This window comes from Pteronotus mesoamericanus, unplaced genomic scaffold (assembly GCF_021234165.1).
Source record: "Pteronotus mesoamericanus isolate MK-2021 breed Mesoamerican mustached bat unplaced genomic scaffold, CSHL_Meso_final scaffold_118, whole genome shotgun sequence".
NCBI lineage: Eukaryota > Metazoa > Chordata > Mammalia > Chiroptera > Mormoopidae > Pteronotus > Pteronotus mesoamericanus.
In genome coordinates, this window is record NW_026555301.1 from 14,901,818 (window position 1) to 14,929,186 (window position 27,369).

The 27,369-nt window shown below is 38.5% G+C and overlaps 1 protein-coding gene across 2 annotated transcripts in view; it reads left to right on the forward strand.

The window, feature by feature from the left end:
- Positions 1–27,369, forward strand: part of L3MBTL4 (L3MBTL histone methyl-lysine binding protein 4) — a 338,998-nt gene that overhangs the window by 263,696 nt on the left and 47,933 nt on the right. Inside the window, exon 16 of one of the 2 annotated variants that reach the window (XM_054587391.1) lies at positions 8,104–8,113. The exons of the other annotated variant lie outside the window; for it this stretch is intronic. Within the exon in view, the coding sequence (XP_054443366.1) occupies positions 8,104–8,113 (10 nt within the window). The remainder of the gene's footprint in view (positions 1–8,103; positions 8,114–27,369) is intronic. 2 annotated transcript variants of the gene reach the window in all.

Sequence of the window (27,369 nt, forward strand, 5' to 3'; positions counted from 1 at the left end):
GGGGCAAAATGAGAGATGGATTGGCCAGCTCCCCGCCACATTTATTTGTGGTCAGGGCATGAACATAGACTCAAGTGAAAGATGTGTGTATTTGCATCAAATGTATTGAACTAGCAAAGTGTTCTCACTCTGCTTTAGAGAACTTGTGTCATATGTCAATATTAATGTTCTTTTACTACATTCTTACAGAAATTTTTCCTAAAGCAGTCATCAGAGCACTTATTTTCCAAACACATTCAAAACCTTCCCTATTCCAAGCATCGCCTGAAAAGAAAAGCAGTTATCCCTTACTAGTGCTCTTGAGAAAACATCCAACTTTTATTTGAGAGCAGTAAATTACTGTCATTGAAAAAAAAATAATTAATCTAATAAAGGATCATTTTACTCTAAGATCGGGCGTTCAACAATCATTTCATGGAGTAATTACTGTGTGTCCACCACTGTGAGTTTGAAATAGTCAACCAACCTGTGACTACATCAAAGGAAAGAAATACAGAAGCAAGTTGTTAGTTAACAAGCTCTGGAAAATCCTGGTTATTGGAAATGAGATAAAAGCAGTCACTGTTCTTTGATTTAACTAAAAAATTTAGATCTCTATTTGTGTTATTGTTAAGAGCACAAGCATTAGCCTTGGCCAGTGTGGCTTAGTTGGCTGGAGCATCGTCCCATAAACCAAAAGGTGTGGATGCAGTTCCTGGTCAGGGCGCATGCCTGGGTTGTAGGTTCAAACTCCTCCCCTGTTGGGGCATATACAGGAGGCAGCTGATCGATGTTTCTCCCCTTCTCTCTCTCTTCCCCCTCCTCTCTCTGTAAAACCAATGAAAAGAAAATGTCCTCAGGTGAACATAAAAATAAAATAAAAATTGTTTAGATAGTCTACTGCTTAACACTGTGTTAAACATTGGAGTACCTTATTTACCCAAACAAGAAACAGTTCCTACCTTCATTGAATATTATACTACATGCTAGCTGGGAAGACAGATTAATCAAATGATCATATTTAAAAAACATCAGCTTGTACCTGTGACAAGTGCTGTCAAGAAGAATTACATGAAGTTTTTATTTATTATAAGAATATTTGAAGTAATTGAGTAAATGAAGTTACTGAAGAAGGGATATTTGAGCTAAGACTTAAGAGGTGAGTAGAAAGCGATGCAGCAGAGGGCAGATGCACAAAACCCTTGGGCGGGTAGAACAATAGTATCAGCAACTAACAGAGAGTCAGTATAGCTTGAGCGGAGAGAGTAGATGTTTGTGAGGACAGTGTGGTTTGAGTTGAGCCTAGAGGAGTCTGGTCTTTGTTCTGAACACAGTGCCAAGCCATTGATGAGTTTAAAGCAAGGAGAGTGGGTTATGGAGAACTGGGCAGAGTAGATACAAGTTGATCAGTTGGAAAACTATTGAAATTTCCAGGTGGAGATGATAATGGCTCAGAGTTGCATAGTGGTATGGAAGAGAAGAAGAGAATGTATTTGAGATGTGTTCAAGAGGTAAACATCCACAGGCCTTGGATACTGGGAATGAGAGGCTGGGTATTAAGGACAGCTTGGGCCCTGGCTGGTGTGACTCAGTGGATTGAGCACAGTCCTGTGAAATGAAAAGTTTGCTGGTTCAATTCCCAGTCTGGGAGCACGCCTGGGTTGTGGGCCAGGGCCCCAGCTGGGGGCGTGTGAGAGGCAGCCCATCGATGCTTCTCTCTCACATTGATGTTTCTCTCCTTTACTCCCTCCCATCCCTTCTCTCTAAAAATAAGTAAATAAAATCTTTAAAGAAAGTGACAGCTTGGGGACTTGGGCAACTGAAGAGCTAGTAGTGCCTTTCACTAAAATTAGGAAACTTAATAAGGATCAAATTTGGGATTTGAGGACAGAAGAGGCAGAAGTGAAAATATTATGTTTTAAAATGTGGAGTTTTGAGAGGCCTTTGAGAAAGCGAAGAGGAAATGTCAAGTAGCAGGTATATGGGTCTAAGGGCTCAGAGGTGAAGTTTGGGCTGAAGGTTCACCTTTGTGAGTAGTGTGCATAAGAGGTGGTAATTGAACTCCTGGATCTGGATGTAGTCACTTAGGGAGGGGATGCAGAGAACAAAGGGCGTTCCAGGAAGGCCTGGAACCAAGTCTTGAGGAACTCCAGCACTCAACAGCTGGTTCAGAGGGGATGAGTCTTAAAGAGGTAGAGGAAGAAAAGTCTGCTCAGGAAGGTGTGAGGAGAGGCAGGGACAGTGTATCATAAGCGCCTAGAGAAAAAATTATGTTAAGAAGGAAGGAAGGGTCCCAGCACTGAATATGCTGAGGTGTTAAGAAAGATAAAGCCTGAAAAATATATGTGGGAATTAAAATCAATTATCTTGGATCGAATGGTGTTGATTCCTTGAGGGCACGAGTGAAAACTGGTAGAGTCAAAGTGAGATTCAAGGGAGTGAGGAGTGAGCGGGAGGGATGGACATGAAGACAGCGAGTGAGGCTACTTATTCAGGCAGGTTAGCTGAGAAGCTCAGGAGGGAGATGGGCTGGTGGCAGACGAGACATCTTTGAAGTTGTTGTATGTGTGTTTGTCTTTTTTAAATGAGAAGAACTTGAGAGTGTTCCAGAGCCAGTAGAAGAATCCTGGTGAAGCAAATTGAGTTTGCAGGAAACCAGGGATCATTGAAGTCACAGTATCCAAGAAGGCTCAAGAAGAAGGGGTTAGCCTCGGGTGGGAGGAGAGACAGCTTCTGTAAACAGGCTGTTTTGGGAAGGCTGAGACATTCCAGTTTGTGGCTTCTATTTTTTCTGTAAAGTGGGCGGTCAGGTCATCTGATGGGAAAGTTCAGGGACAGGTGATGGTTGGGGAAACCTAAATGGGAGGAATTAAGGCACTGGAGGTTTGAAACATTGTGCACAGAAAGTGGAATAGCAAGTGAACCAATGAGTTTTGTGGGCTGTTGGGCAGTGCCAAAGGCCTCCTTAAGCTTGGTGGTTATGAATTTTCAGAGAAACCAGTCTACCCTGTATGATGTCTTTGCAGGCACAGAAAAAGCAGGTACCAAGGAGAAAAAAAGAAATGTGAAGTATTTGCAAGACATAAAAAAAATGTCTACAAAATCTAAGCAGAAAGAGAAGGGAAATGAAGAAAGAAGAGAGCAATTAGGGAAATGAATCATTTGAAGATTCCCATGCAGCCCAGGAGCTCACTCGTTGAGAGTAATTTATAAAAAATGGTATGACAGGTGTGATGGGTATGGTCCCAAAAGTCATAGAAGCTTGTTAGCTCGTGGCTGGAGAGCTGTCCTTCTCCCCTGGGGTCAGAAGACACAGGTCCCGCATACTGCACCAGCAGGACGGATGGCCCCACAGTGCAGGCTGACCTGCCTTGATGGCAGTGGCCTCCACTTTCTGCCGTTTATGACCACATGTGTGGGTCAAGCTATTTCACCCCCACCGCAAACCTCAGTTTGCTCAGCTGAAAATTGGGATTGGCCATGAGGTCATTCTGTGGTTGTGAGAACTGAATAAAGCTATGGGTGTAAAATAGCACAATACCTGACTCCTGACTGGGAATCCCTAAAAAGTGTCAGAAGCTACAGGTTTTTTTGACACATTTTTCTAGGCAGAACACAAGTTTTGTTGTTGTTATTATATTTTTTAATTCTAGGAGTCAAGGCACAAAGACATTTTGAATTTTATAGAAATGTTGTGATGTTTAACAGCATTATTATGTTGACTCAATCTTTTCACCTGCAACTCTATACCTGCGAGTTGAGAGCCAGCAGGTGAGCTGTGGGAGAGCCAGAATAAAGGTTGAGCTGGTCCTACAACAGGATGTCTTGGGTGCTGTCCTGGGTGGCTCTCTCTTTCAGACTAGTACTCATTTAGTTCCTTTCATAAACTATAAAATGCAAGTTTCAGGCACTGAGTGACTCAGGCCATTCAAAGGACTCCTTGCCTCAAAAAAGATGTAAGTAAAACGTCCCTTCATTTAGGTTTATTTGCTTATCTGTAACCCACAGATAAGGGCCAGGGTCCCAGCCCTGGCAGGGTCGTTCAGTTGGTTGGAGTGTTGTCCTCATTATGCCAGAGCCAGTGTCCTAGTTATCTTTGAATATACACACTCCCGGCAGCTGTTCAGTAATTACAGCATGGAGTAGATTCTAATTAGTAAGATTTTTAGTTCTGTATTGGATTAGAGCGCAGTTTCTCCTCAATACAGCACTATTGACGTTTTGGGCCAGATAATTCTCTTTGTTGGGGGCTGTTGTGTACATTGCAGGACATTTAGCAGGATCCCTGGCTTCTACTTAAGAGGTGCCGGTAGCTCACCTTCTCCTCTCCAGCCCCTAATTTGTAACAACCAAAAATGGCTCTGGACATTTCCCAATGTCCCTGGGAGGAGGAGGACAAAATTGCCCTGGTTGAGAACCACTGGGTTAGAGGAAATCTTTAATGTGATCTATTGTGTTGAATTTTTTAAATGTTTATTGTATTATTTACAGAGGAAAAAGTCTGAACTATAACCCAAAGTATCTTGCAGGTTTTATTTCTGAGAAGAGAGATTCTAAGTATTTGTAATTTTTTTTCTGTATCCTTCTGGCGTTTCTCAAATTTCTTGTGTTTTTCCACTATACATGTGTTTCTCATACAATTTAAAAGAGAAAGAATGAAAAGTTTAATATATGATTATGATTCTGTTAAAAGTATCTAATTAATTTCTCCTTGATATCCCAACATATCTAACAATCATATTGGAATAAGCCAATGAACACTACATTATTATTGTCATTATTATTATTATTATTATTACTTAACTATGTAATTTATTAGGTAATTTTCATTGTTGAGTATTTCAATCAGCAGTGACATAATCTCCTATTAATTCCGGTTCTATCTGTTGACACAAATCCATTCGTCAGCCAAGCACTGAATTTCAGTCTCAGAAATACTTGACCATTTACTATAAAGGCAGAAGCTTATCCAGCATCAATTGACTTTGGGCCAACCACACTTGTCAAATGCCACTTATTAGAGTCCCAGAGCCCAGAATACAGGACTGGAGAGGACTGTATGTGCATGCGTGCATGTGTGTGTGTGTGTGTGGAATGTATTAATAAACTTGAAGGCAAACTTAAAAACATCAGTCAAGTAAGAGATTCTGCAACACTGCAAATCGAAAAAGAAAATCCAGATGAAAGGATCTAGGACACCTTCTTCTTACCTGTTCTTAGTTTGAACAGGTTTAAATGAGGGGGGGACCCAAAAGTGAAGGCTTTGTTTTAGCACAAATACTCAGAAGGGGGAGAAAAAAGTCAATAGACAATATGTGTGAAGATAAAATGTGAGTGGAGTAGAGTATTTTTAAAAGCAAAAGAATGTTTTTCTTTTTCCTTCAGTGTTTTCATCACAGGTGACCTTAGATACCCTACTATATTAGTCAATCCAGGCTGCAACTCCTTCCTTACCTACTTGTCCTAACTTCTTCCAAAATACTATTTCTCCCACCTGTGGATGCATGAGTTACTTCAGTCCCTTAGGCTTTTTCCAAGTTCTCCTATCAACTTCTTTTTTCTCAGAGCCAACCACTCTTTAGGAGTCTACTCATACTTTTATCTCCCTGTTCTGTATAAAACTAGCACTTTGGTGCACTAATTAAACTTTTGTGCTGTCCTCATCTGAGATACTGGGAGAGAGGTGGGGAAGGAGTGAGTGTCACCCTTGGATCTCTAGAGAACCATGCATTCCCCAACATTTATGATTAAGCTTCCCCTACATGATCTCAAATTTCATTATGCAGAGACACAGAACAAAGTTTTCTAAACCAGAATCCTTCAAGCCTATCTTCGCAGAGGCTGCAGTTGGCTCTACAGTTGCAAGGGCTGGAGTTACAGGTCTATGTTCTACCAATTATCCATTGGCATATTGCAAGCAAAATAGGAACTTACTATATATCAAACCAGTTTAACCTGGGATTTGTAGAAATCAAGTTTCTGATCTTGCATTACACCTCCAAGGAAAGCACCCTGCACAGATTTCCGTGTGGAGTGTGGTAACTCTATCCCAGTTAATTTATCCACTGTACAAATGAGATGCTCTGGTCTCTGTGAATCTCTCTAGAGACAAAGGATGATCCCCCAAGCAACTTGTAAGTGGCTTAAAAGTTAGAGAGGCCTAGAAAAGTAAAATTTCCTGTATATTCTCTGCCTATCTGAAATGTGCTGACAGAAGGGATTTATCGTCTCAAAAACACAAAAACACTATTCATCATTCCATTGTGCTTCTTGACAGCAGGTGGATCAGTTCGCAAAAGCCTCTTTGACACAGAAATTAAAATAATGCTTAATGATCATTCTACTCCCATGAGGGTGGGGGGATCATGAAGTAGAAAACAGCTGGGCTTGGAACTTGGGTCGCATGAGGTTTTTCATAGTGGTCACAGGGATTTCTTGAGACTGCAGAACTGTTTTGCCTATATGACCATCAGGAACCCCGTTACTGCTTTCACTTAATTTGACCTTTTATTTTCATTTTGTTTCATTAGTCTCTTACTTGCAGAAATTATAATAGTTTATTTCTCACATTTGTATAACACTAAAGAATATTGGGATAGAAGGTAGTCACAGCTTTAGTGATTTAAACTTTTGTTGGATTTCCTCTAAATTCTGTTTAACACTTAGAAAAAAATGCTTAAATTGCAGAATGTTAAAATTCCCCAGTTTAAAATATATGGAGCATTACTGTAATACTGAGCATGTTTCACTGTGCTTTCATTATCTGAAAATTGGTCATCTCGTAAAGAACCAAATCATTTCCTTTCTCCTATAACTTCATCCAGAGCAGCTTCCAATAATGTGATGTTCCTTCATCTTACCAGCATGGACATGACTCACTGGGGCACATGCAAGGCAGTCAGGATTCTGGTTGAGAAAGTGTTGATGATTTTACTTTTATTGTAATTAAATTTAACATAGGGTGAGGAAAATTAATGCAAGAAGTTATGGGTTTAATCTTAGCTCAGAAATCAGTTTGTTGTGCAACCTTTTGCAAATCATTTAGCGTCTCTGCTTTGGTAATCTCAAAGTTTGGATGTGAACATTAATAAATATTCAGGTAATATTAAATGTTAATATTAGATATTCAACCCCTTATATTTGTAATCATACTCCATAGACATTATTATGAGGCCTCACTAAACAGTTCTTTGTGTTGCTACTCACTACTCACTGTGGTTATTTCGATCCCAATATGGTATTTTAGATGAGGAAACTGGGTAGGTTTTCATGACCTCTCCCATCATGGTCCTTCAGCAGACTGAACGAGCAGCTGGGATAGGAACCCGTAGCCACGTGTTTTTAATTAGCTGCTGCCTTTAGTTTATTATAAGTCCATCAGACTGACTCCCTGCAATTTGCCTACTACTTTCATAGAAAGTTGATAAAGATTAACTCTTGCCTCTTGCTAAACTCATTGCAAATTGGGAATGCTAAAGAATATCAATACAAATAAAGTTTCTAGGGATAAGACACTGGCATTGAAAAGCATTGTGAGGGCTTACAAAATATTTTAATTAAGGAAAATAAACCTTAATTGAAATAATTGTCCAAGGGTGCACTGACCAAGATTTCCTTTAAGTTATTCATAGCAAGTCTTTAATCTAGCACACTAGTATTTGTCCCTTGTTCTGGCTGTACTTTTTAAATGATGTCCTATTTTCGAAACATGCCTTTCTAAGAGTAGAAAGAAGTCTGTTGTAGAAAAGTCAATAGAAGGGAAAGCTTGTAAAAGAAGTCAGTAACACATGATGAGTCTGCGAATTTGCTGAGTTTGTGCTTATCTGCAGCTGACGTAATTGAAGTGATACTGGGTAACCAACAGTTATCCTACCAGACACCAGATAGATGAGAGGCAAAATATCCACCAACACTTCAAAATATGGAGAAGTCCTTGAAAGTTCATATGAGCAGTATAAAACTACATTTAGTAAAGGTGTTGAAGAGTAAAATGGAGTGGATGTTTTTAAAAATGGGAAAAGCTAGAATATACGTACACTCAAATCGGTTAATCAGGCATTGAAAGCATGAAAAGATTTAGGTTCATCTTGAAGTTATGATTTATTTTGAAAAGACCAGATGCAGCTTGGGTTAGGTGGGTGAGGGCTGTGGGGAGGGGGCGTGAGGCCCAGTGAATGCCGGGTCTGAATTTAGAGACCCCTCCAAGGAGATGCAAAGCTACACTATTCTTTTCTTAACTAAGGAGCAGTGCTTTAAGTGGATTAGTTTTTTCACATTTACCTGGAAAATCAATGCTGCATATATCCAGTGATGCTAAACTAGGTAATTTAGTTCTGGAATGTTGTTTTTCCAGTATTTTATTTTGTGTTTTTGTCCGAGTCAAACCAGAAGTTTTGTTTTCTGATGACCTCCACAAAATTGTAACATTGCTGAGGCGTTTGGAGAGATCCCGTCCATATGATCCCCCTGAGAGAGAGAGGTGCTATTGATGGGTAATCATGAGTAAGCAGAGACAAGGAAAGAAGCTGCTTGGAGAAGAGGAATAGGAATTATTTTTAAACACTCTCTCTGATTATTTGGCTAAATGGGGGAGGCATACTGAACTTTATTTTCAAGTATGTGACCTTTTCACGATCATAAACTGTATACTGGAATGTGCCACAATGTGCAGTAGTTTTAATTAGCTACCCTATCATGTAAAACCAACAACCAAACTGAATATGAGGGTTGTTTTCAAAATACCAAGTAATTTAAATAATCAGAAAAAAACAAATTGCAAGCAGCATTCTTCAGCTGAGTTTATCCTGGCCTTTTTAATTTTAACTAGAGTAAGAACAAAAAATGCAAATTGCACTATTTGGTTTCATTTCTTAGTTTAGTAAAAACCACTATGGCCAGCACTAATTAATTAGCAGAAGTGCTATTTATGTAATGGCATCTTTCAGCCAATGGACCTTACAGGGGAAAAGGTCGGCGGTTTGGGTTATTTTGTCTCTGTGGACTTTAGTGACTATAATTTAGCAAGGCAGGATCCTGGAATATATTTGGAAATAACAATGCCACATTCATTTTGTATTTTGTGCCCTGAAAATCCATTTATGTAAATGTAAATGCTGTATTTGTGATATAAAAATACTTGGAAATTGCAAGCTCCTCAGTCCTTGGTTGTGAGATGATAGGAAAGGGAAACTTAGGCATCCCCTGACTGCGCTGTGATTAATTTTATGTTAATAATGCATGATGTGCCCCATTTTAAGGTGTTCCAATTGATGACTATCCAGACTTCAAAATAAATTAATCAGGGGATTTGGAAGAGCACTGTCAAATAAAAAATTAGGAATTTATTGCCAAGTAATAATAATTATCAATTTTATATAAACAATAAGTTGAGAGTTAATCTCTGAAAAATCTATGGTATATAGAAACAGAAAAATAGCACTCTATTAAGAAAATGTTAATTTATGGACAACATTTTAGGGATATATTTATTGCGAAAAGTGGAAGTAAATTTCTTTTTAAGCTTAATATGGCTTTTTCCAATGTAGGAAATAGGATGCAAATAAACCACCCTGGTAAATTTTTAACATGAGAATAGCAGACTTCTAAAAAGTTTAGTAGTTGTGTATTTGCATTGGTGTTGTGTAAGAATGGAACGCACTTTGGGTTCAAATCTTATATCTGCCAGTTGGGCAAGTTTCTTAAATTGTCTGAGTCTCAGTTTCTACCAGTTCACAAGGGATGATCTTACTCCCGAGTGGGATTTACGACCAGGTGAGATGATCTGTGAAGGTTGAGCACTCAGCAAACAATTTATTGTTATTATCATCTTATATGAAAATGGTTTTCAGTTAAAATTACTTTAAATATTTCATCCAAGCAATTGTAGTAGATGGCAGCATCTCCACCCCCCCATTTTTAAGTGTTTCCCACAATGTCCTTCATAGTGGTTGGCAAAAAGTGGTACTTAATAAATGCTTGTAGCATATTGAATTATATAATCCCCATTAATTTACTTCCTCATTTTTTAGAAAGCTAAATTATTTCTTAGGATATCAGCCATTTATATCTACATTTTTCACTGGAATTTTCTCCATTTCATCAAAGGGAAAGAGGAGTTGACTCACTTTCTGTAGATTTTTACTATCTTTTCCATTTGAGGCTTCAAGACTCTAAAAAATAGAGCTTTCTTTTATCTTTCTGCACATCTTGAATCACTGCACTCAGATGCAAAGACCATTTTCCACTTTAATCATCTTTCCCAGTTATTATTATCATCCCAAAGCTAAAAACAGCAATTGTTCCAGTGTATTCTCTCCCACAGAAGTCAGTATGGCTAGCCACATAAATGATTGCTTTTAAACTCTTAGTATAGCCACACCTTCACTGGCAGTCCGGGAAGCAGCAGGACCGGAGTCCAGGGAGTGACCCTACCTGCATCGAGCCTTGATCGCCTACCAGACATGCCATCCTAAGGCCTTCACATCTGTAATCTCTCTGAATACCTACAATATCCCACATGATCTGGTTTGGTCAGAGAGTAACTGGAGGCCTAAGGGGATTCAGATAGTTAGACACAGTCACCAGGCCAGAAGTGAGGGTGGGAAGAGTCAAACCAAGCAGATGTCTCAGAAGCCACTGCTATGAGCAGCTGCCTTCAGTTGTTAAATATACAAACTCTGGGCTTGACTACTGGCTCACTGTAGTCTGTTGACCCTAAACCAAATCACTCAATCTCCTTGTTTGTTAACTTTTACAAAACAACACAAAATTATAGTACCTATCTTATAGAGACATTGCTGGGATTAGATGTGATAATCCATACAAGTACCAGAGTACCAGGCACATGGTGGATGATGAGGTTGTAATGGTAGTTTTTTAAAAACCTTTTAAAAGCAATGCTAAAGAGCATCAACTATAACCTGTTGACAGTCAGGAATCACTGGGAGTTTATAACTTGTCCAGGAGAGGCATAATCAGATTTGTGTTTTTGAACAAGGAGATTGAAAGCATTGTGGAGGGTTTATGGGTGGGGGCAAGACCAGAAACAACGGCACATGATTGGAGGCTTTTCTATGGTCCATTCAAGAGGAAGTGCAACTTTGAAGCAGGACAGGTAGAAGAAATTAGAGAGCAGACCCCTAAATAATATAGGGGATGACTTGAAGGGATTGAGTTGCCAGTTTAATATGGGGGCAAGGAAATAGTTACATGTGACGTTGAGGACTCTTGCAGCCAGGTATATGGTGATATTATTCACCAAAGGTAGGAAGTATTAAATGAGAAATAGATTTCATGGTGGAAATAAAAAGGCTAGCTTGGGACATGCTGGATTTTAGATTTCCTACCAAAAATCGGAGAGAAAACATCTATCAGAAATTGGCTCAGGAGTTCAGAAGCTACATCTAAGACATGGACCGATATTTGGGATTTATGGAGAGGGTGACAGAAGGACACCTGGCAGTAAATGACCACCAACTGGTCTTGATTCAGTAGTAAAACCACCATCCCACAATAGGGCTCTTACTAGGTGCTCAGTAAATCTTTGTGAAAGGAGGGACAGGAGATAGGAAAGGATTGGACAGAAAAAGAGTGCAGTGTCAGATAGAAAGTGCCAAGAGAACCGCGAGAGGAGGGGCTGCGAGTGAGAGTCAGCAAAGGTGTGTGAAAAGAACACTCACAGAAGGCCACAAAACCTGAGCTCCATGGTATAGCTTTGCTTCTCAAATTACCCCCATTTGTCTGTATTGAACAAAGCTTTACAGATACCCCAAAGAACAATGTTTCCCCTTTGTTCGCACCTCAGAAATAGTTTGAATACTGCTTTTTAGTCACTTCAGTGCAGGGAGTGCCATGAAAGGCAGCATCTCTCCACTGGAGAGCAGCTCCTGTTACAGGTAACAAAAGAGAACTGCACGTAAGGTATTGTGCTTTCCAACATATTGCGCCTTTGAAAATAAGTGACTCGTGATCCTAGTTTTTGTCTCCCTTAGTCCATTTTTCCATTATCCCTTTCTAAATTTGTTCATCAAGCATCGTTCTACCCTGCAATTATACCTGTAGGCAGCATCTCCCTGAGCTATGTGGAAATTGAGAAAGATAAAACTGAAGTTTCATCATACTCTAGGTTTCAGTAGGAGACTTGGGTTCAGGTTGTATCTTTGCCACAAATGAGCTCCTCCCACTGGTCCTCAGCCCACAGCAGGCTGGCTTTCACTGTGGCCATGGCCTTGACACTGACCTCCAGGTGAACACTGATCTTCTCATTCTAAAGTCTTTGAACATTTTCAGGGCTTCACTCACTTGACTCTGGAAATGTACTTGGCTCTGTGAGACCATTCCCACATTCTTGGAAATTTCTGCTCTGGTTCCCTCAACATGTCCCTCTCCTGATTTTCTTCTCTCTGGCCTTGCCTGCTTTCCCAGGTTCTCTGCTCTTTTCTCCAGTCTCTGAGAAATGTCATGCAGTCTTATAGGTAATGACTTCCAAAGTTTTATTTCCAGCTCATATCCCAATCTTGACCTCTCTCTGCTTAATGACCAAATCCACTCCAGAATGAAGCTAGTCCATGACTAAATTCATTATCTTGTTTTTCAAGCTTAAATCAGAAAATGACTCCACTGTCTACCCAACTAACCCAGGCCAGAAACCTAGGATCATCTTTGGCTCCTCTCTTTCATTAACTACCTATATCTAATTAGAAACCAAACCTATTAGTTCTGCATCCAAAGTCTTCTCTCCATCTATGCTGCCACTACCCTAGTCCAGCCACCGGAGTTTCTCGCCTTGACTTCAAGACTGTGTCTTATCTGGTCTACCTTCTCTCCATCCTTCACCCCAGTAAAGTAGGGAGCCAACATTTTAATCTCATAACCCCTATAATTCCTGTACCTCTTTTTTCATAGCATTATTATTATATTAGGTCTGTCCAGAATGTATCCAGACATACAATATGCAAAATAGAGACATTTATGGAAGAAGATACAAGATACACGAAACATTGTACATAAGACAGTGATGCCTCTGTCCCCTTCAAAGTAGGCACCTTGGGACCTCACATGGTTCTCTCAGTCACTATAAGATGCTCCATTGTATTTTCCTGAATCTCATCGATGGTGCAAACTTTCTTCCCTCTCAAAGGTAATTATAGTTTTGGGAAAACCCAGAGGTCATAAGGTGCCAAATCTAGACTGTAGCAGGGCTGAATCACCTGGGTGATTTGATGTTTTACCAAAAAATTCTTCATAAAACATGATACACAGTGGGTCATTGTCGTGATGAAGTTGCCAATAACCAGTTGCCCATAGCTACGGCCTTCTGAGTCATCCAAATAGTTTCTGTGGAGGAACATTCAAGCTTAATGCAAAATTTGATACAGATTCATTGTTCTACTCAGTCATTTTGAATGCTGTGGCCACATGGTACACATACTTACTCAATGGCATCTACCACCCTAGTACAGTGAAGTCATCATTGTTCATGCATGCACATTCCAGTCCATTCTCCTTGGCTACCAGGTTACATCAATGTTCCACAAGCAATTCTTGTTATATTAACAATGGCTGGACTTTTTCCAGACAGCTCTGTGCTCTCATTGTAATTGCTTGTTTAACTATCCATATCTCCCCTAAAATGGCCCCTTCATTCCTAAATCTATGTTCTAATTTAGTGTGTAGCATACAGTAGGCATTCAAGAATGAGTGAATGAATGCTGCTCCCTGGGATTGTATAAGTGGACAAAGATTTACGTTTTGCCTTCAAGGAATTCATCATCTTATCAAAAGGAAAAGCTTATAAATAAATACCATATGATAGCTACAGTAATAGAAACTATACACCATCCAAATTAGCACAAAAAAGGAAAAGACTATAACTTTGTCTGGAAGACTTGAATTGGTCTTTAAAACCTGAAAGGAGCCAGTATAAGATGTTTCACCTTTGGACTCAACTCTGCCACTAATTAGCCTTTTCATCTTGGGTAAATTACCTATCTTCTCTGAACTTAAGTTTCTTTCTCTAGAAAAGTGAAAATAATAATAACTAACTTCACAAAACTGTAGGGAAGATTAAATGGTGGATTTAAATGACATACACAATGTGGCAACTAGTAAGGGCTCAGTAGATAAGTGGCTGTTTTAGAATTTAAATTAATTTAAATGTGTTTATTCAATGTTTCTTGAGTGGATATACCTGAAAATAAATTGGGAAAAAAATCTATTTCTTGAATGTGACTAAAATTATAACTTCAGCCAGGATCTACATGAGAAAACTTGCTGAATGGCCTAATATATAATTTATCATTTGCCTCCATTAAACTATAATAAACTATTAAGAACCAAAGGAGCAGTCTTTATTCTAGAAAACTCCTTTTAATACAATCCCAGGGAATTATTTGCACTTGTGCCTTCATGCATAAAGTAATTCACTAGCACTGGGTCCACCTTTATTCATCCACAATTTCAGTGCTGCATAATTGTATATAATAAGTTCCTCTTTCCTGGACTTTAACCTCTCCAGCCTCATATATTTAGGGATATTTTAAAAGCATAAAATCTGTGGCTGGCTGTGCAACAGTAGGAATGCATTTGAAGACATGTGCTATGAAATACAATTCTGAGCAAAAGCTTTAGGTAGTATTCAGGTATTACATTTTCTTGGGGAAAAAGCTGTGTCCTATGTTGTTGGTGATCTAATTATCTGAGTACTTTAATTCTAAGAGATAACATGATGAAATTGTGAAATCTATCATCCACTTTCATATCACTTTAAGAATGGCAACAAGTTGAATGTAGTTAATTTGGGGTCCTTGACGTAAGGTTAAATTATTAATTAACTTGCATAGCTTTAGGCAACTTGGCTGGGATCTTTGCAGGGGTCTCTCTTTAGCATTGCTAATCAGAATCTTTGCTCTCAATTTTTTTTTCTAAACCTTAACTCTTTGAGCAAGGGCATGCCTTAGCACATCATAGTAAAATTACTCATTTACTTGTTGATGACTCCCACTACACCCTAAAGTAGCTTGCAGGCAGAAACTCTCATTCATAGCCACCATTTTCCCTATCATCTCATACTGTTCCTGTCCCTAGTAAATATTCAACAAATAGTTGTTGAATGTTGAAAGTACAAGAAGCCCACCTCTAGTGACATACACAAAGGTAGCTGCTCCTGAGACGGGGAGAGCCCTCAGCCACAGCCCACTGCCCAATGACAAACCCAAGTGCTATGGCTCTGTGCCCAGAGGACAGTGGGCGTTAGCGCACTGGTTCTAGGCTGAGCTATGTGCCTTCATTGGCCATAAAATTATCTTCAAAATTCCATCCATACAAAAAACACTTAAGTTAGTGGCACTGAACAAGTCCCTGTGGAACAATCAAAGGTTAAAAAAACAAGTCCCCTACCTGTTAATTTCTTTAAAAGAAATTAAGATCATAAACACACAGGTAAGAGTTGAATGGTGGCCAGGGAGTAACCATTATAGTTGGCCTCCATTATCTGTGTCGTGAAGTCTAAAATTCCAGCTCTTTCTCTTTCAAAGAACCACCTCTACCTGGACCTTCAAATGCTCCAGCCATGTCCCCTCCCCTGTTGCTCCCCTACAAGAGTCCTCTTCTCTAACTCTGTTCCTTGCTCTCTGGATTAGCTATGCTTAATCCCATTTCCACACCATTGCATCCAGTGTTAACACAACCAGAATATTCACTCTATTCATCTAAGCCATGCCCCTCAAGACCTGGCAAACCCTCCTCTCAGTGAGGCCTCCCCTGACTGCCCCGGAGGAGCACCCCTGTAACAGTCATTGGGCACCCGGTGTGGACTGCGCTCGGTATAGTTATGACTTATTTGTATGTGAATACTCTCCCTTCTCAAGGACTGCACTTTATGTGTTTTCTAATTCCCAATTTTCAATGTACACAGTAGTGTCTCAATAAATATAGGGTGCAGCAAAAGTAGGTTTACAGTTGTGAGTACATGAAACAGAACTTATTCTTGTATTATTATTATTTGTTAATATTGTATTATTTTCTATATGAACAACTCTAAAACTACTTTTGCCCCACCCTGTACTTGGAGGTGGTGGTCACTTCTGGCTGGAGAAGTCCAGGAAGACTCTGAGAGGTTACCACATAAAGGAGGGCATGAGGGTGACCCTGCCCCATCTCTTTGGAGATAGGGAAATCCAAGTTCCATGTTTTGTGGCACAGTGTTCAGAAAAGCATCTTTCTTTAGATCTTAACTCTGGGCAGCACTTGACATTATTGATAACCCCCCTCCTTCTTTGAAAGCTTCACCAGCACCATGTTTTCCTGGCTCCCCTCCTATATCACCACCACCACCCCCTTCTTGAACCTCCTTACAGATTCATCTTCCTCTGCCTCCCATTAGCATTTGAGTTTGCTCAGGGCCTTCTCCTTTCATGGGACCTCACTTCTTTTTTTACACATCCCCTCTGGAGAATATCATATACTCCATGGCTTCAGTTAGCAATCTATGTGTTGAACACTTTTGAAATCTACCTGATTGGAGATGTAGGTATCTCCAACCCACATCTCTCTCCAGACCCGGAAATTCAGCTGCTTGCTGGATGCTCCGTTTGTATGTCTCCACCTGCCTCCACATCATCACTTCTCCCCACAGAGCCCTCTTCTTACAGGCTCTCTGTCAGTGGATGGGATCCCCTTCTCCAAATTGAAGCCAGAAGAATAGCAGAGGTTTTTCTCTTTTATCAATATCATCCTATTGTTTCTGAGTCCTGTTGATTCTTACATCCGTCCGCTTCGCTGCATTCCCACCGTGACTCCCTGAATCCAAGCCTGATTACTGCAAGGGCCACCTATTGTTCATCCTGTTTCCACCATTACCTCCCTCCCCAATCCATTCTTTACACTGCAAACGAAAGTCGTATTTTTGAAAGTCAAATGTAATCATGTCATGTTTCTACTTGCAGTTCTTCAAAGTTTCCTCACTGCTTTTAGGATAAAGTTAAGTTGTCTTAACAAAATCCTTCATCATCTTTTTGCTACTAGCCTCTCCCTCTCCCTTCTTGCCGCGCCCTTTGCTCTCCTTCCCCTGCTCTGTACTCTGGTCACAACAGGCCCGCTGTTGTTAGATGTCTCTCCCCTCCCCTCCCCTCCTCATCCTCTACCTTTACTGCTGTCCACCGCCTGCCCACCACCCTCTCTGCTGTCACATGCATGCACACCCCTCACCTGCTCATTCCTAACTAATCTAGATTTAGATCTCAGCTTTGACTTTACTTGCCTGGTGGCCTTCTCTGACTTCATGGTCTGACCACGGCACCCTTTTCAGCTACCATGGCAGCCTCTACTTCTCTTGTATTATAGTTGCTTGTGTCACTTTGTGTTCACTGACAGTCTTCCTGGAGGATGGATGGTTGGATGGATAATTTGTTTATTGAGAAGGTATCTTCTGTGTAAATATGTCTCCTTTAAAGAGGAAGAAACACACAAAAAAGAGGAAGAAACACATTCAGGGGAATCCAGTAAAAGTACGTGAAATTATAAAAGGTGATGTAAGTGCCACAAAGTGTTTTGTTTTAAAAAATGCATTACACTTATGTAACCATATTTTTATACAGCACTTTTAAAAATCAATTTTGTCACACTAGCAGTCTCATGTGAGTCAATAGTCCCATATGAGGCAAAAGGAGCAGAAAATACTAAGCTTCATTTACTAAAGAGAAAGTGGAGGCCCAGAATAAAGAAGTCTGTGGCTTTAGGACACATGGGATTTGCCACCTGCGACTAAAAGAAAGTCTCTTCACCCTGGTGCACAGACCACATCGCCAGGCTGCCTGCCCTCAGGCCAGCTGTTAGAAAACAGAGAGAGGAAGTACTTCTCTACCAGGAAAGTCTTGGAAAGGGAGAATATGGTTAAGAAAGTATATCATAAAAATTATATATATAATATAAAATTAATCTTTTATTCATTCAGTTTATGTGTCTCCTATGTGCTAGATACTAGGAATTGAGCAGTAGACAAAAAAAGGAAACTGTGTTTGCCTCATGGACTTAAAGTGGGAGAGGAAGACTAATCAAACACATGGAAAATAGTATAAAATTACAATTGTGGGAAGAGGTATGAAGGGAGGGCTCATGTGGTACTTCTGCAGCACATGGCAAGGACTCCCCATTTGACCAGGTCAGGAAGGGGTTAGGACACAGAGAGGACCAGTAGGTGTTTACTGGCAAGGGCGGGGCTTAAGCTGGGAGAGGCACAGCAGAGTGAAAAGACGGCGCCAGACCCTGAGCAGGAATCCACCAGTTTCTTCGAAAGTTAAAGATCAAAAGAAGAACAAAGGTCCTCATCATCATGGAATAAGGAAGGATACGAAGTATGTAACTTGAAGGTTTTAAACATTTTATTCTGAGTTAGCACAAGACTTGTATTTCAGCCAATTACAGCTGAAAAAGTAGATGAACAAGACAGTGTAAGAAGCTTTTAAAAAGAGAAAAAGCTGGCACAGAAAAGGAGCAAATGAATTTCCGCTTGACTTTAAAAAGCTGCCTCCTATTGCCAGTGAGCAGGTGTTTGCCTGCCAGTGCCTGCCTCCAGGTACTCATTGAAAGTCAGTCCAAACTAGGACATTGCTCCTAGCATCTGGATTGAACCTGCAGGGGCCCTATGGGTAGTGGCTGCTCAAGGTTTGCCAATTTGGTTCCCCTTAGAAGAATGAATATGTGTATGAGCGATCCACTTGATCACTCCAGTCCATCAGGCCCTGGTGGACTATGCAGCAATGAAGATCTCTGGTTGCCCATGGAACAGAAGATGAGAGGGGAGGGGAGGGGAGGGAATCCAGTGCTGGGAGAATGGATTAGAGATGGGACAGGAGTAATGAGCCTATCTGGAGAATGGAATGCAGCATGGTTAACAAGGTGCACATATTCTCATGGACTTTCACAGAGTTTAAGGTGACAAAATGCAAGGGCTTTTAGTGTTTGCTCATTTGCAAAATATTTTCATGTTATTGCCACTAATCAAGAGAAAAATCATTACTCCTGCTGATTTCTGGCAAAAACTGGCTTCATAATCAGATGCTTGTGTATCTTTTCAAAACGTATCTCCTATGCCAGGGGCTTGAAACCTGCAATTATTTTATATTGCCTTTCTGACAATTTGCCTTGTTTTCCTTTCTCCTCCCTGGTCTTCATTTCATTGACAGGGAAATAAATATAACTTTAAATTTCCCAGTGCCCTTGCTGTGTCCCTTACAGACAGCTCTTCAGGATAGCTATTCCTCAACTCTTCATTTTTATTATTTTATGATCCTAACATCATGTTTCTGCCTTCCCTCTAATCTGTATCCAGTTTACAGATGTCAGTTATACCGCACTGCGGTGCAGGTACCTGAACTAGCCAGCACTTACAATGTCCAGCTTTCAAATTTCTGTTTTTAAAGGAAAACTTGATTTTAATGTTCTTCAGGCCAAAGGATGAAAAAGGAAGTTTTTATCCAGAAACAAAGTTTACCAATAATGAGAATTGGAAAGGCAGCCCAGACCATTGTTTACACAGGGAGCAATGGTCTTCCCTTTACTTTAAAAAAAAAAAATCTCTTTAACAACTTTTCTTCAGTCAAAAGTTCTTTTATTTTTTACTATGTATTTGTGGTATTGTAAGGAATTATGAACATAGGGAAATAGTTTGGCCTCTTTGTTCCCAAGAGATCAATTGCATTTCCAAAAGCTCCTGTATTTAAATTGAGCCAGTGCACCACTAACTGATGGGCACTTGCTCACTGAAGATCATGGAGTGTGGCAGGGGGTTGATACACTGCCGCCTTCACAAGGGTAAAGAAATATTGGCCATAGGAGAAGGGGTAGAGAGTTGTTCATTTTGAATAAATTAAGCAGGAAGTTAAAAAGTCTTGGTGACCAGGAAATATAGGAATGGATTAAAGAACAATTCAGATGTGGATCAGTCAGAATACAACCAGATCAACATTTTTACACACTGACTTGTCACCTGTCCCCTCTTAATCTTCATTTGAAATCTGTAAGAACTATCTTTGTCAGGTATTATTCTGATCATTCTGCAGAAACTTTGACCTCACCAGAAAATATGGCAATTATTTTGAAATGACAAGAGAATCTACTTGTGCATCTTAATCTTTTCTATTTTTTATATCTTTCCAAATATGCATTTATGGTTGACGGACTAAATGAGGACTTGTCACATGCCACTTTAGCTTGTCTTCCTGAATATTTTCAGCCAACATTAAAAACACATGTAGTAGTAATTAAATCTTCTTTAGAAATCATTTCTTACTGGCAATGTGCTTTTTAGATCCCTCAATGAGACAGCATAACTTGATAAATTATTCTGTCAGCAACAGTAACAACAGCAGAGTCTGCATAATTGTAAGCCCTTCCCATGCTGGTACTTAGCAAAGTAATTAACCAGCCTGATTTCCTCACTTAAAACATTAGCAAGTTTTCAGAAATATTCCTTCATTCTGCCTTCTGGGAGGAGTCACTAGTCACTTGACAAATGAGATTCTAAAGTGATGGAGCATTAGAGAAATGGTCTTCCTGCTTTAGCACCTCACCCCAGACTAATTTTTATTGAATTTGGACTGGTCATGAGGTCCTATTTGATATAAATCTAAAGAGAAGATCCTGTTTCCTTTTGTGATGAAAAATTTTCCATTTACTTCCATTTGACTTAAAAAAAACAATTATTCAGGGAAAAAATACTACATTATGTTATGTTATATATTGTATTATATTATATTAATAAAAGGAGACTGATGGGTTAAAGGGGTAAAAGAATATTTAGCTCAGCTTTGGAAATCTAGGCCAACACTGATAAAAATTGAAGAAACAAAGATTGAAATCAGATCAGTCTTACTAGAGAAACAGCACAGCGTTGACTCCATGTTGACTGGAGGCACCATTTTCGCTGGCTTCAGAGAGGTTGCTCTCCAATTAGACTCATTTGGGTTTGATTTTTTTTTTTAATGATTTGAGTCATCACTAATCAAAATGAATCACAAAGGATTATTTAATGTGAAATTTGGAGGACATTTGAAAGGCATAAAGGAGATTATATTGAAGCTGCTCGATGCTCTACATTCATCCTGTATTTCTTATTAGATTAGCAACATTTTAAAATCTAAACTCTCACTTGGTGACATTTTCATTAGCACATCTTATTCCATGTTCTGGCTTTTAAGTTTCAATGCTTGTCTTCTAAAAAAAGAGAGAGTAGAGGCTTCTTAATCAGAAATGTATTAATTTCTATTTAATATCTTTAAAAACTTGTTGAATAGCTAGTCATAACTAGAATTGAAAAGAGACACAGAGAACATGAGGACAGAGAAGGCAAGCACAGATTCTGAAGAGCCAAAAACAAGGACTGAAATGGAGAGCTGAAGTGCATTTTTAAAATTCTGAATAAGAAACTAACTAAAATACGATTCTTAGGCCCATGGCTGAGTCATATAAGAGATGGTAGGCAACTTTATTCTTATTTTTAGTTAACAATAGAAGTAAATTAAATAAATTTAAACATTGAAGATGGAGGATGTGCTAAGAATCCTTGCATACTTGTACTTAATTGGCTTCTAGAACCTTGGCTTGTCTGTGTACTTTGGAAACACAAGAGTTATAATGTGGTGAATTAGAGAGGTCTGATGGATACAGGAAAAATCGGAGGCTCCTGGGGAGCTCCCTTTGGCCCTGACTCCACCAGTTCTTCACGCAGTCCATCTTCTTCCTCACGGGAATTGGAGTCTGGCCTCGTCCTGGGCTTGTTGCTCCTCTAAAGCACGCTCTGCTGCTGACAGCCGAAGGCTTCAACCCCTGAACTTGCTCTGCCACCCCCACTTCTCAGTTGCCCTCGACCTCCAAGCCCTGGCTGCCTGGTGATGTAACCAGAGAATCTCTCCCAGCCTGTCTCAGGTTCCCGTTCCTGCCATACCTGTATGTCATCCCAGTGTGTCATCCCTGCCCTAGGACTTGTGCTGACAACAATCATTAATGTTTATCGCTGTACAAGAAGCAATTTCCAGCCCCCTGAGAGATGTTAAACCCTGAAATAGATTCGTAAGGGAGGTCTGCAGAAATAGGAGAGGCTCTCATTTGTCTGAATGGTTTCTGTCAGTCAGAGAATACACGGACTTTCTGGTGCCTGGTCCTGAGAGTTAGTAAACTTCAGGTTTTATAAACACATTGACAAAAGAGAAAGGCCAAATTGTAACAAAAAGTACCTAGTTTTGGAATTTATACAAAATCCAAATCCTTGGATGGAAATTTGCCCTACTTTGTATCCTTTCATTATCTGACATGTCTAGACAGACAGAAATGGACCCTTCTGGTCCAGAGATGTCCCCTGCCCCAATACACCAGAAACCACAGCCTTCCTGGGAGGAAGAGGGGACACATGATTACATAGAGGAGCAGTGTCCCCAGGACACCTGATAGGAAAGTATTCCCATTCTCATGCTGCAAAGACCGATCCTCATGTTACTTTACCTGCTGCCAGAAAAGGATAGTGTTCCTTTATGGGTTCTTTTCTTCCTAAATTAAAAAAATAAGACAAGAAAAGAACTATATTTTACAGATCTTATAGTAAAGCAAGACACAAGACTTTATTATGGTAGCTTTTCTGCCTTTTTAATTTTATTTTTGAATAGGTAGCATGTATATGCATACAAGGGTACACAGTGAAAAGTCTCCCACCCACTGCATCTACACACTACTGTTCCTCACCCAGATACCCACTATTACTACTCTCATCTGTATCCCTCTAGAGTATTTTTATACATATGCAAGAAAATATATATTTTCTTATTCCCACTTCCTGTTTTAATGCAATAAGTAGTATGCCATACTATGGTTCTCACTGGGATTTTTTTTTCATATAATAATAAACTCTGGGAGTGTTTCCGATTTGTATAGAGGGAGCCTCTTGTAGGTACTTAGAGAGCCGTTTTACCGCTGTGTAGTAGAGTTCCTTTGAATCATGCACCGTTACATAACCAGCGCTCTATTGTGGACATTTAGAACATCTCCAGTCTCGTGTGGTTATGCAAACAATGTTGTCATGCATAACCATGCACATATGTCATTTTGCCCATGCACTAGTATGTCTATGGGATAAATTCACAAAACTGGTATGCCTGAATGAAAGGGAATATACATTTGTCACTTTAATAACAAATTGCCCAACATAAAAATATGCCTTTTGGGGAATGCCTTTTGCCAATACCAGTAAAGTTTGTTATCAAATATTTAGATTTGTTTGCCAGCATAATAAATGAAAAATTCTACCTTATTATAAATTTAATTTGCATTTTTATTATGATCTAGTTTGAGCAGCTTTTCATAGTTTAAGGGTTTTGTGTTTTCCTTTCTGTGAACTTTGTCAATTTTGCTGTTGATAACATTAGTCTTTTTCTTGCCTGTCTCAGAGAGCTATCTATCTTTATGTATTAAGGAATTAGCCTTTTATCCATGATATAAGTTGCAAATATTTGTTCCCGTTTTGTATTTTGGCTTTTGACTTTGCTTATGGATGTTGTGGTTATTTGGTTGGTTGGTTTTGGTTTGCCTGGCTCTTCTTTATCAATTGTTTTGCTCTATTTTGAATTTTATAACATAGTTAAGAAGGTTTTTCCCATTCCATGAGCAGACCCTGCTATGTTTTCTTCTAGTATTTTAATGGGTTTTTATTTTTTTTACATTAAATCTTGTTTTCCTTTGCAATTTATTCCTTATCCCAATGTCTCCTGTCAGCTCCTGAATTAACTTTATTTTATTTTACTTGGTTTTGATTCAGAGGGCTACCCAGTTGATTCAACACTGTTGGCATCATTTTACTAATCTGAGATGCCACCTTAGCATGCACTAAATTTTTGTAAATATTTTCTCTGTTTATATACTTCCTATTCTGTTCCATCAGTCTGCCTGTTTAGTGTACCTGTGCCACATCATTTTAACTATTGAACTTTTATGATATGTTTTACTATATGGTATGTTAGTCATACTTCATCACTGTTCTTGTTTGTTTTGTTTTCCATATAAACCTCAGAGTCAATTTGTTGGTAGTTTTACTGAGATCTAAAATGCGTAAGAGTAACTTAGAAGTGAGACCTTTATGATGTTGATTCTGCATCTCCAGGAATGTGTTGAATTTTTTAAATTTGCTGGAATCTTCTTTCGTGCTCCTCAGTAGGGTTTGATATTTTTCTTCATATAAGTCTTACACATGTTTGTAAATGGGCTTTTCCTTTATATCTTCTAACTGGTGATAATCTGTGTATATGAGGGCTTTTGACATAAGTATTTTAATTTTGTAAATTAAAATTTACTAAATTTTCTTATTGTTTGTTGGAATTTGTCACTTGATTCTCATGGTTTTCTAGGTTAACAATTACACCATCTATAGTAATGATGGTTTTAACTTCTCCTTTTCAAGCTTACATCTCTCATTATCTTGTCTAAATGTACCGGAGTGAGCCCCAGCAGGACATGGATGCCCATAATGAATAATATTGATGATTGTGGGCATCCTTCTTGTCCACAGATTTGTTCAAAATTACTCTTAGTGCTTTCTTGATAAGTATGAATATAATTTTTAGACTAAAATAGAGATATTTTATCAAGTTAAACTACACCATCAGTTTCTTTACTGTTTTTATCAATAATAATTATTGAATTTCAATAGATTCCTTTTAAAACTCATAGAGATGGTTATGTGTTTTTCTTTTTAGACTTTTTGATATGGATAAATTTTCTGTTTCTAAATTGTTATTGTATTCTTGGAATAAACCTCATATTACCATCATATATAATTTTGCATGCTAATAATTCATTTAGGATTTTGACTTTGATATCAATAAGAAAGAATAGTCTAGTTTTCTTTGATGTGTATGTGCATACAGTCCTTATCAGATTTGGGTATCATTATTATAACTACTTCATAAAATGAATTTGGAAGTTTTCCTCTTTTCCTGTGCTCTGAAGTAGTTTTAAATAGCTCTGGATTTTTTTTTTTCTCTCCTTAATCATTTGGTAGGAGTCCTCTGTGAAACTACCTGGAAGGACCTTTTTAAGTTCACAGTTCAGCGACCTGAAGGACTTGTGGAACTGTGGAGTGAGGGCAGATTTCAACACCGTTGTCTCTTTTTTCTATGAAGAAATCACATCTGTTTAAATTTCCTGTTTTGTCTGGGAGCAGTTTGGGGAAATTATATTTTCCCAGTTAATTATCCATTTAATTTGCTTTTTAAATGTATTTAAAGAATCAAACATAAGTAGTTTTTTATAAATAAATTCTGTTTCTGTGATTATTTCCCTCCCTCCAGCATTGCTTATTTTCTATTATCTTTTAAAAGTCTTTTATAAATTATCTGGCTGCTCTGACATTTTCATATGTGATTCTTTCAAAATTTAACAGGATTTATTTTGTAAATGGTCACTTGTAATTTTAAATTTATATAAAATTTTTAGCTTACACTTGAAAGGACAGCAACTACTTGTTTCCAACTCTAAACAAGAAAACATTAATGTTTATTCCTTCTCCCCTTCACACAAGATTTTAGTCAATAATATTATCTTAACTGATATTTATCTTTATAGTGTTAAACATGTGTGTACTTCATTACTTAATTTGTGGTCTTTAAGTGATATCCATTGATGTACAGTTTTCAATATATCTAGCAATCAAAGAACTTATTCCACCTCTTACCTTATTTCCCCTTCCTTTTCCAATACTCTCCATTGTCCAGCATGAATTGTAAAACCATTCCATCCCCCTTATTCTCTTTTAGATCTGAAGTTAAACATATTCACAGCTCAACACCAGTCCTTTTTTTGTACTTTTCCTGTTCTAGTGACATTTTTAAGAAGGACTAGTAGGGAACATGTTCCCTGAGTTTTTGCATGCTCAAAACTCTCGATAGCCTATATGTTTGAAGGACAATTGAGTCAGACATAACATACTTTCCTTGAGTGTGTTACAGATTTGGGTCTGCTGTCTTCTAGCGTTTAAAAAATTTATTGTGGTATTATATACATGTTATAGCATTTACTATTTAGCCATTTTTAAGTATGCAGTTCAGTGGGATTAAATATATTCACATTGTTGTATGACCATCTTCAGAACTTCTTCATTATCCCAGTCTGAAACCCTGTACTCATTAAATAATAACACCCCTTCACTCTCTGCCAGCCCTCAGGTAAATGGTTTTACTTTCTGTCTCTCTGTATTTGATTAAGTATCTCAAGTAAATGGAATCATACAATATTTAACTTTTGTGTCTGGCTTATTTTACTTAGCATAATGTCTTCAAGATTCATTCATGTTGTAGGATGTATCAGAATTTCATTTTAAGGCTAAATAATATTATATTGTATGTATAGACTGCCTTTTGTTTATCCATTTACCTATTGGTGGGCAATTTAGGATTTCTTTTGGTTTTTCCACACATAAATTCATGTCCTCTGTGGACAGAGGTAATTTTACTACTTTCCTTCCAATTTAGATGCCTTCCTATGAATTGGGAAGTATTACCTCCTTTTAAATTTTTGGACAAGGTTTGAGAAGAATTCATGCGAGTTCCTTTAGTGTTTGATGGAATTTACCAGTGAAGCCATCTGGTCCAGGATTTTTCTTTGTCGAGGGCTTTTGATTACTGATTTAATCTCCTTATCAGTTATAGGCCTATTCAGATTTTCTATTTCTTCATGATTCAGTCATGAATCAGTTCTTGTGTTTCTAAGAACTTTTGTACTTTTCTTTGTTTTCCTATTTGTGGGCATACAGTTATTCATAGTGCTTGCTTATAATTCTTTTTAATCTTATAGAGTTGATAGTAGTTTTTCCACTTTCACTTTTGATTTTAGTTAATCTTGTGAAAAAACACCTGTTTGTTTCATTGACTTTCTCTGTTGTTTTTCTCTTCTCTATTTTATCTCCATTCTAATCTTCATTATTTCCCTTTCTTCTCCTTGCTTTGAGTTTAGTTTGCTGTTCTTTTTCTAGTTCCTTAAGTTGTAAAGTCATTGTTGATTTCAGTTTTTTCTTCGTTTTTTAATGCAGACATTTACAGCTATAAAACCTTTTTAACACTGCTTTCACCGTATCCCATAAGTTTTGGTATATTCTGTTTTCATTTAAACTTGTTTCCAGATATTTTAAAACTTCCTTCGTGATTTTCTCTTGGACTCCTTGATTGCTTTTGAGCATGATTATTCAATTTCCACAGACTTGTTAATTTTCCAGTTTTCCTGCTGTTATTGATTTAGAATTTCATACTGTTATAGTCAGCAGATATACTTTGTATGATGGCTGTCTTTTAAAGTCTGTTGAGACTATTTATGGCCTAATATATGGTCTATCTTGGAAAATACGCCATGTGCACTTGA